Source organism: Sitophilus oryzae, unplaced genomic scaffold, assembly GCF_002938485.1.
Source record: "Sitophilus oryzae breed Bouriz unplaced genomic scaffold, Soryzae_2.0 scaffold_85_pilon_pilon, whole genome shotgun sequence".
NCBI classification, from domain to species: Eukaryota; Metazoa; Arthropoda; class Insecta; order Coleoptera; family Curculionidae; genus Sitophilus; species Sitophilus oryzae.
Window position 1 is genome coordinate 622,905 of NW_022147483.1, and position 9,989 is coordinate 632,893.

Consider the following 9,989-nt stretch of genomic DNA (forward strand, 5'->3'; position numbering starts at 1 on the left):
GATCCAAATAATTGAACAATCTAAAAGTGCTGTGATCAAAATGACTCTGATTAAATTTTCAGATACTGTGTAATCCTTCATTAAATTAAACAAAAAATAATTCTAGAAAATATAAATAAAGATTATTTGAAAAAAATGTAAAGCTCTTGGGATTTGTGCTTGTTTGATTCTTGGTGGGAGGTCGGCAATAATTACCTATATATAAGTGGGGGGTCCTATCGCTTATTTCACAGAAGATTTTTAGCAATAATTCACATTATCGGTGAATTGGCTGGTGAGGTAGTGTGTAGTGGGAAGAATTTATAGAATTTTACGATGATTTTTGGACTGGGAAGTAGCAATTTAAAAATAAAAGAAGGCAGTGCCAGGTTCCAGTACTTAGCCACTGTAACAGGTCAGTAAAATATTATTTTTATTAATTTCTGTTTGATTTTTTGAAAAAAAAAATATATTTTGTTCTTATATGAAATTAAATGGCTTTTAGAACATTATTAACGGGAATTAAGATGTTATTTACAATTTTTCCCTCTAAATTTTATAGGAAACAACCATGAAATACAATAGAGATTTTGAGTAATAATATAAAATGAAACAAAAATGAAACTCTTCTAACTACCCTAATAATTTATTTACATCATTAATGTCACATAATATAATAAATTTACTATCAAGATACTTCTTACTTTGATAGAGAATATTTTAAAAATATTTAGGATAACTATAAAATTCGCATTGGTTTATCAGCTTTCTTTTCCTTTAACGATTTTATAGACACAATTTTGCGAAATTTTAACAAAATTTGAATTTATAATCCACAGAAGAAATTTCAATATTTAGATACAGTTATTATAGATCCTATAGTACGTACAGAAATGCTTGAATACACACAACATTAATATTCACAGTGATGTAGTTCGATATAGTCTTTGAATAAGAAGACTAAGGAAGGAGCATATCAAAAATCTTAGGTACACCGCGATGGGCCTCAAATATGGCCGACTTAAATTCCGGTTTATCAGTGCCGTTCTAATTTTATTTAAAAAATGTAAAACTATGATGTAGGGTAGACGTGGGGTAGACTCAATAATTTGTTATTTTATTTTACGTTGTGAATAAATGTTGGTAGTTATTAAAATTGTTATAAAAATATATAATTCTAATAAAAATAGATAAGTTATAATAAGTATTTATTAACACAAACATCCGATACACTACTGAAGCAGGTAAGTCAAATTAACGTATCAAAATTCTTTGACATCTGATCTTTGACAAGTAGTAAATAAAAGCTAAAATGCAAGAAAATATATAATTTAGTTAATTTAAGTGAATTTCATAAATGATCGGTTTACTACACGTATGCATATTATATAGTCACTTACTAGCGAAAAGTTGTTCCATTATTTCACTCAATTTTTGCCGAGATCTACCGCACGCTACACAACCAACTATTTTAGAGTCTTTTTCGATAAATCGCGATAATGTCACTGTTAATTTAAGTTCTGCCACAATTTCCATCTAGATTTACTACCTTTATACAACTATCAGTAGTAGAATAAATAATAAATAACATAAAATAAGCTCCGTAAAGACTGACAAATCCACAAAATTTCAAATCAAATTCAATTCTGTCAAATGAATCGTCAAACAGAACTGTCAAGGATCCCCACCCTAGAGTGCTTTTATGGTGCTTTTTCCGCCCACCATGCATGAATACATGGATAGCATTATGCTCCTTCCTTAGTCTTCTTATTCAAAGGATATAGCCTGTCCAACGACAAAATCTTTGATGTGTCTGTCATTTTAATTTCAAAGTAGTTTATTTTATTTTACAAAGAAATAAGTTGGTACAAATGGAAGGCATAGCAAGAAATTAATATATTTAAAATTTGAGTGACAAGTGATTACTTCAAAATATTGTGAAAAAAAAAACTGTATAAACTGTATATAACTGTATATTTTAAACAAAACACCACATACGAAAAAAATATAAAAAGAACTATGTCTTACTTTCAAACTTCAAGAATCTTCTTGCTTTTATTATTATACCTATTTATCAATATAACTTATGTACAAATTAGAAAAAAATATTATTGCGCAGGAATAAATAAAACACAATATGAATGAAACAAAATATTTTATTAATAATAACACTTAAATAATAGTATTAATTGATAGTTTTGCCAGATATAAATATAAAAAATATTATACAGAAAGGTTTTAAAAAATAACATTAACTTTTTATCGCGTTAAAGTAATTGAATAGCATTAAAATTTAGATCTAAAGCACGAATATTAATATGAAATAAACTACAGCATAAGATGAACAAAATAAAACCTAGATAATAAAAAGCGTGTCCTAAATTGCGTTAGCGAGTATTTAGCAACTAGTAATAATATACCTTGTGATAAAAAGTTTCCAAATATTAAAAAGTTTGAAAACTATACGTTTATCGACAAGTTAAGAAAATGTATTGTATATGATAACGGCAAAATACATTTTAAAGTTTAATTAAAAATAATTGTAAAAATTTGCCTAACATATTTAAAAAAAGTGGATATCAGAGAGAATTAACTATTAACATTAAGTAATTTGTAGTTCGATGTTCATTAAGTAACCATCTCCATAAATCGTAAATAAAAAGATAAAGATATCATTTTTTTATATAAAATACTGAAATAAAGTACAAATTCATTTAATTTCTTTAAAATATATTGCCATTTCATAATAATAATAATACTTTTCAATATTTATTTCATCCTGAATTTCCAAATCTTGTTTTCTTTCATCGGGACGTTTTCTCTTTATGGGAACATGCACAGAGGGTCCATAAGAGGGTTGATTTGGAAAAATTGTAGGCACAGCATGTTCTGTAGGTTTTGGACGTGACCAGACGTGACCTAGTTACAGTTAATATTGTTGGGAAAGAGAATGTAGACAGATCCTGAGGACTTATTATAATTGCTGCTACAAGGCACAGGCACAGAACAATGTCGCGGAATTTTTTATTTCACAAAGTAAAAATAAAGAAACGAAAACTGTTTTACAAAAAAATACACGTCACTTACGTTGGTTTAACACTATACACTAACACTAACGCTATTAATTATGTTTTTATATAAATTCCCCAACTTTTTCCTAGTCCGGATACACAGCCGGCATCGCTGGTGCTACTATAATTTTTACCGAAAGTATGTTTTTTTTCGCGGGTAGGATGTTATGAATCGGATCTAGATAGTTCACTATTCACTCAAAATTATTTAGTATAATTTTATTAGCATAGCAACGCGTAAAAAACACAGATTTGTTGCGAAACTAATGAAAACAATTGGTTTGTTTACGACTACTAATTCTGGACCACTTCGGTAGAACTGTCAAAACAGTCAGGCCTTGAATATGACGTTAGCCACGCTTGGACGTTTAGTAGTAGAGTAGAGTAATAAAACACATTATATTTTGTAGGCTTTCAACCATTTCTGGTTGTACTATAACATATTTCTTAAAGAAAAATTCCGAAATATTTTGCTATAGAATTGTTATTCATTCATAGAACAAGCTGGAAACAACTCACAATCTTTCGAGGAGGACTTTGTACGTTGATTTTGCTGGTATAAAATAATAAAAAATGATTTCTGCTATATTTTGTCTGTCATCATATTCTGAAATGGAAATTATATCAAAAACTGGTTCCTCGAAAAAGATTGCAGGTGCTTAAAATACAATAAAGCAAAAATTTATATGCTTCTTTTGCTATATACTATATTAATTATTGTTATTTTTATCTACATAGTTCTGTGGCATATCAATCGTTTAGTTTAATGTGCCCCATAAAAAATAAAAGTTGCATCAACCAGCAATTCAAAAGTAAATTTAAAAGAAAATACTAAACTATTAAGATATTCCTGTAGAAAAATCTACAAGATGTTATATAATTCTGTTTACAATTTCAAATTAATCAAGTTAATCAAAAATCTGGTTGCTTTAATTCAAATCTCTTTTTTTCTCAGATTTTTAATTTATTTAAATATATGCTTCTTCGAAAAATTCGTCTGTGTATCCGAAAAACAAAATATTCCACACTTGCTTTTGAGAATCTTTAACATTTTAGTTATACTGTGGAGTCTAGCTATATTACTGACTTGAATTCTTAAAGTTTTTTTTATTGCCAGTTCATTATTAATATAATTACAGCACCTTACATTTTAATAAATAATTGTTACTATATATTAATTAAATATTAAGCAATTACTGGCAAAAATTAGAATTTTTGTTTCTTAATAGTTTTAGCATAATTTCGTACATCTTCTGAATTTTAACTACACTTTAAAATTACAAGACTTGTAATTGGATTGGAATTTTAAGATTTCGTAATTTTTTTACATGCTAAGAATATGAATTGGCCAGGGATATAGAGAGATAGGGAGACAGACTACTCTGTAGCCGACTGTAAGAATCTATTACGCTGTACGTCGGGTGTGTGGCCGAAGGAAATATATTATATTCCAGAAATCTGCCTAACGCTTAGCCCGATCCAGTCGTGTTAAGCCATATCCAAAATTCCAAACACAAGTGCTTTGATTAAGGCTTGATTAAGGTTTGCAGAGCTTCAGCATTTGCCGGTAAATAGCCAGCAATTTGTTACAAAACTATATAAATTATATATCACTCTAATCACTAAACTTCAATCTATTTCTTTAGTGTAACGGAATTTTAAATTACGTCTTTATTTTCGAGAAAATTTAGTCCAAACATAAGGAATATTTTGTTGATGTTTGACCATCAAAATAACAAAGAAGTCGTCTAAAAATGTGCTACAATACGGATATAGTATAATCCTTTATCTTTAATTTCCTGCTTCACTTGTTTCAGGATGCCTGGGTGTGATTTCCGGTGCCATGCACTTTGGCTGGCCCTCACCGTCCCTTCCCAAACTCCTAGACGACTCCTCACACATCCAAGTTACCAGCGAAGACGGCTCATGGCTAGCATCCATGCCCTGCATCGGTGCAGCTTCAGGCTCCATCATGACAGCCTATTTAGTGGACAGAATAGGTCGGAAAACTTGCATGCTCATGACAGCACCGGCTTACCTGATTGCCTGGCTCATGGTGGCCTTCGCCACAACAATTTGGGAACTGTACACGGCCAGATTCATTTCTGGATGGGCTGATGGACTGGTTTTCACCGCTTTCCCTATGTACCTGGGTGAAATAGCTTCGTACGACATCAGAGGGCTTCTTGGTTCAAGCATACAGCTCTCCATGATCGCTGGGATGCTTATTATCAACGCCATAGGATCATATTTAAGCATAACAAACACAGCGTTAATATGTTCAGCACTACCTCCAATATTTTTCGTTACTTTCATGTTCATGCCTGAAAGTCCTTACTATCTAGTCATGAAAGACAAAATCAAGGAAGCAGAGAAGAGTTTACAGTTGTTCAGACAAAGCAGGGATGTTTCTAATGAACTAAGTAGGGTTTCAGAAGTTGTGAAAGAAGATCAAGCCCAGTCGGGTCATTTCTATGAGCTTTTTACAGTCCCATCTAACAGAAGAGCTGCTATTATTGTTTTTGGACTTAGGACTTTCCAGCAATTCAGCGGTACTACTGTGATAACCTTCTATGCTCAGAGTATTTTTAGAGAAGCTAGTGGAGATATTTCTGCCAGTACTGCCTCAATGATTTACTTCACCTTGCAACTAATTTGTGCAATGACCTCATCGTTTTTAGTAGACAAGGTTGGTAGGAAACCTCTCCTTGTCATATCCATTATTGGATCAGGTGTAGCACTTTCTTTGGAAGGTACATACTTTTTCCTTAGCAACAATACCACAGTAGATGTGTCAAATCTCAAAATTATACCTTTAGTAGCTTTATTGGGTTATGTAGTGATATTTAACATCGGTATGGGTGTGATTCCTGTACTGTTTCTTGGAGAAATGTTCTCAACGAATGTCAAAGCTCTTGCTCTATGTCTAGCAGACATATGGTTTGGTATTCTGGTTACAGCAGCATCTAAATTCTTCCAGATAATGCAAGATGGGTTCGGTATTTCTGTACCATTCTTTACTTTCGCTATCTGTTGTGCCTTAGGCTTAGTTTTTATATTCTTTGACGTGCCAGAGACCAAAGGCAAAACGTTGGAGGATATCCAGGAGGAACTAAAAGGCAAAAAAGAAAAAGAAATAACGGAGAAGAACCCTGTGTTATATTCTATAAGTTCTTAGGTTTAAAAAAGTAAAACGCTTATATATTTTTATACTGTTTTTTTATAACTTTATAACTCAAATATTGTACTGTTTTGAAAAATTATAGCAAGGTTGTAATACAATAATTGTAAGATTTTCATACGTCTGTTTTTAGGCATATTTATTTATAAATCATACAAAAACAATATTGAGTTATAACAAAATAAATTATTTATATTTTTTTATATAAAATGTTTTTTATAATTAAAGGGAATATATTATTTCCGAAATATTCTAGTTTTATTTCAATTTATTTTCTACCTTGTCAAAAATTTGCAATTTGGAAGTGTAGGTCTGAATTTAGTCTTGAAATAGCCCTTAAACTCATCGCAACCAGCCAGCTGAAATAAATAAAATTTTTGATAATTATTTTTTTAAACGCCTTCACCATTTTGTCATTAATCTTAGAACATTTATAATTTTTTGTTAAAACATGTGTTTAAAATGCTGTAATTTAATGTTCATGCTTGAAAGTCCTTACTATCTAGTCATGAAAGACAAAAACAAAGAAGCAGAGAAGAGTTTACAGTTGTTCAGACAAAACAGAGATGTTTCTAGTGAACTAAGTAGGGTTTCAGAAGTTGTGAAAGAAGATCAAGCCCAGTCGGGTCATTTCTATGAGCTTTTTACAGTTCCTTCTAACAGAAGAGCTGCTATTATTGTTTTTGGACTTAGGACTTTCCAGCAATTCAGCGGTACTACTGTGATAACCTTCTATGCTCAGAGTATTTTTAGAGAAGCTAGTGGAGATATTTCTGCCAGTACTGCCTCAATGATTTACTTCACCTTGCAACTAATTTGTGCAATGACCTCATCGTTTTTAGTAGATAAAGTTGGTAGGAAACCTCTCCTGGTTATATCCATTATTGGATCAGGTGTAGCACTTTCTTTGGAAGGCACATACTTTTTCCTTAGCAACAATACCACAGTAGATGTGTCAAATCTCAAAATTATACCTTTAGTAGCTTTATTGGGTTATGTAGTGATATTTAACATCGGTATGGGTGTGATTCCTGTACTGTTTCTTGGAGAAATGTTCTCAACGAATGTCAAAGCTCTTGCTCTATGTCTAGCAGACATATGGTTTGGTATTCTGGTTACAGCAGCTTCTAAATTCTTCCAGGTAATGCAGGATGGATTCGGTATTTCAGTACCATTCTTTACTTTCGCTATCTGTTGTGCCTTAGGCTTAGTTTTTATATTCTTTGTCGTGCCTGAGACCAAAGGCAAAACTTTGGAGGACATCCAGGAGGAACTGAAAGGCAAAAAAGAAAAAGAAATAACGGAGAAGAACCCTGTGTAATATTCTATAAGTTTTTAGGTTTAAGTTTAAAGAGTAAAACGCTTATATATTTTTATACTGTTTTTTTATAACTTTATAACTCAAATATTGTACTGTTTTGAAAAATTATAGCAAGGTTGTAATACAATAATTGTAAGATTTTCATACGTCTGTTTTTAGGCATATTTATTTATAAATCATACAAAAACAATATTGAGTTATAACAAAATAAATTATTTATATTTTTTTATATAAAATGTTTTTTGTAATTAAAGGGAATATATTATTTCCGAAATATTCTAGTTTTATTTCAATTTATTTTCTACCTTGTCAAATATTTGCAATTTGGAAGTGTAGGTCTGAATTTAGTCTTGAAATAGCCCTTAAACTCATCGCAAGTGCACTGGTCTTAAAAGCATAAAGAACCAACCAGCCAGCTGAAATAAATAAAATTTTTGACAATTATTTTTTTAAACGCCTTCACCATTTTGTCATTAATCTTAGAACATTTACAATTTCTTGTTAAAACATGTGTTTAAAATGCTGTAATTTAATGTTCATGCTTGAAAGTCCTTACTATCTAGTCATGAAAGACAAAATCAAAGAAGCAGAGAAGAGTTTACAGTTGTTCAGACAAAGCAGAGATGTTTCTAGTGAACTAAGTAGGGTTTCAGAAGTTGTGAAAGAAGATCAAGCCCAGTCGGGTCATTTCTATGAGCTTTTTACAGTCCCTTCTAACAGAAGAGCTGCTATTATTGTTTTTGGACTTAGGACTTTCCAGCAATTCAGCGGTACCACTGTGATAACCTTCTACGCTCAGAGTATTTTTAGAGAAGCTAGTGGGGATATATCTGCTAGTACTGCCTCCATGATCTACTTTACCCTGCAGCTTATTTGTGCAATGATCTCATTGTTTTTAGTAGACAAAGTTGGTAGGAAACCTCTCCTGGTTATATCCATCATTGGATCAGGTGTAGCACTTTCTTTGGAAGGTACATACTTTTTCCTCAGCAACAATACTACAGTAGATGTGTCAAATCTGAAAATTATACCTTTAGTACCTTTATTGGGTTACGTAGTGATCTTTAACATCGGTATGGGAGTGATTCCTGTACTGTTTCTTGGAGAGATGTTCTCAACGAATGTCAAAGCTCTTGCTCTATGTCTAGCAGACATATGGTTTGGTATTCTGGTTACAGCAGCATCTAAATTCTTCCAGATAATGCAAGATGGGTTCGGTATTTCTGTACCATTCTTTACTTTCGCTATCTGTTGTTGTTTATGTTGTTGTTATATTAGTTTTTATATTCTTTGGCGTGCCAGAGACCAAACGCAAAACGTTGGGGGATATCCAGGAGGAACTAAAAGGCAAAAAAGAAAAAGAAATAACGGAGAAGAACCCTGTGTTATATTCTATAAGTTCTTAGGTTTAAAAAAGTAAAACGCTTATATATATTTTTATACTGTTTTTTTTATAACTTTATAACTCAAATATTGTACTGTTCTGAACAAGTATAGCAAGCTTGTACGTAATACAATAATTGTAACATTTTCATAGGTCTGTTTTTTAGGCATATTTATTTATAAATTATACAAAAGCAATATAGGAAAATAAATTATTTATATTTTTTTATATAAAATGTTTTTTTTATAATTAAAGGGAATATATTATTTCCGAAATACTTTATGTTTTATTTCAATTTAATTTTCTACCTTGTCAAATATTTGAAATTTTGGAAGTGTAGGTCTGAAATTAGTCTTGATATAGCCCTTAAACTCATCACAAGGGCACTGGTCTTCCAGGTAAAAAGATCTAAGACATCTGGAAGACTCCAACTGCAATAAATAACATTTTTGAAAAATATTTTTTTAAATTACCTTCACCATTTTGTCATTAATTTTAGATCATTTATAATTTTTAGTTAAAAAATGTGTTTAAAATGTTGTATTTTAATGCACAATTTTAATGCAATACGCATTGTAATAAAATATGCTGTTTTTCTACTATTAATTTCTTAAATTAGACAAAAAATAAATAAAATTAAACTTTCAACGTTGTTTTACTGGTTGCCTAGCAAAATGAAATGTTATAAATTTTCAAGTAATTTATTGAATTTTTACTGGGACTGGATTCTCTAGGGATACTACAAATTAAAAACAAATATTTGTACGTTCCAAGTATATAATTTATTAAAATATAAAACTTTAAAATATATTTTTGATGTATTATAAGAAAAAATAATATTCTTAATCAGTTCCTGATATATTGCTAAACTAAAACTCTGTATCAAAATTAATGAAAAGAGATACGTATGTGTTTAAAGGATTGCTTTAATAAAATAGAACAAATATAACACGTTTGCGTGTCAAGCTTTTTAATAAATAATTAATAAAAAGTAACTTAATAACTTGATTTCACTATATGGCGAATGCGCCAGGTCTTCGCCTTTGTTACTTA

At 30.7% G+C, this 9,989-nt stretch overlaps 3 protein-coding genes across 3 annotated transcripts; all 3 read left to right on the forward strand.

Moving 5' to 3' along the window:
* Positions 1-21: 21 nt before the first annotated feature.
* LOC115890181 (facilitated trehalose transporter Tret1-like) lies at positions 22-6,228 on the forward strand. The gene is made up of 2 exons (XM_030910344.1): positions 22-394; positions 4,868-6,228. The coding sequence occupies exons 1-2, from the start codon at positions 316-318 to the stop codon at positions 6,226-6,228; spliced, it is 1,440 nt and encodes a 479-aa protein (XP_030766204.1). The 5' UTR covers positions 22-315.
* Positions 6,229-6,682: 454 nt separating this feature from the next.
* On the forward strand, positions 6,683-7,823 carry LOC115890182 (facilitated trehalose transporter Tret1-like). Its single transcript, XM_030910345.1, has one exon. It carries the CDS (start codon positions 6,683-6,685, stop codon positions 7,550-7,552), a length of 870 nt encoding a protein of 289 aa, XP_030766205.1. The 3' UTR covers positions 7,553-7,823.
* Positions 7,824-8,060: 237 nt separating this feature from the next.
* On the forward strand, positions 8,061-8,958 carry LOC115890183 (facilitated trehalose transporter Tret1-like). The gene is made up of 2 exons (XM_030910346.1): positions 8,061-8,769; positions 8,831-8,958. The coding sequence occupies exons 1-2, from the start codon at positions 8,061-8,063 to the stop codon at positions 8,956-8,958; spliced, it is 837 nt and encodes a 278-aa protein (XP_030766206.1).
* Positions 8,959-9,989: the final 1,031 nt, after the last annotated feature.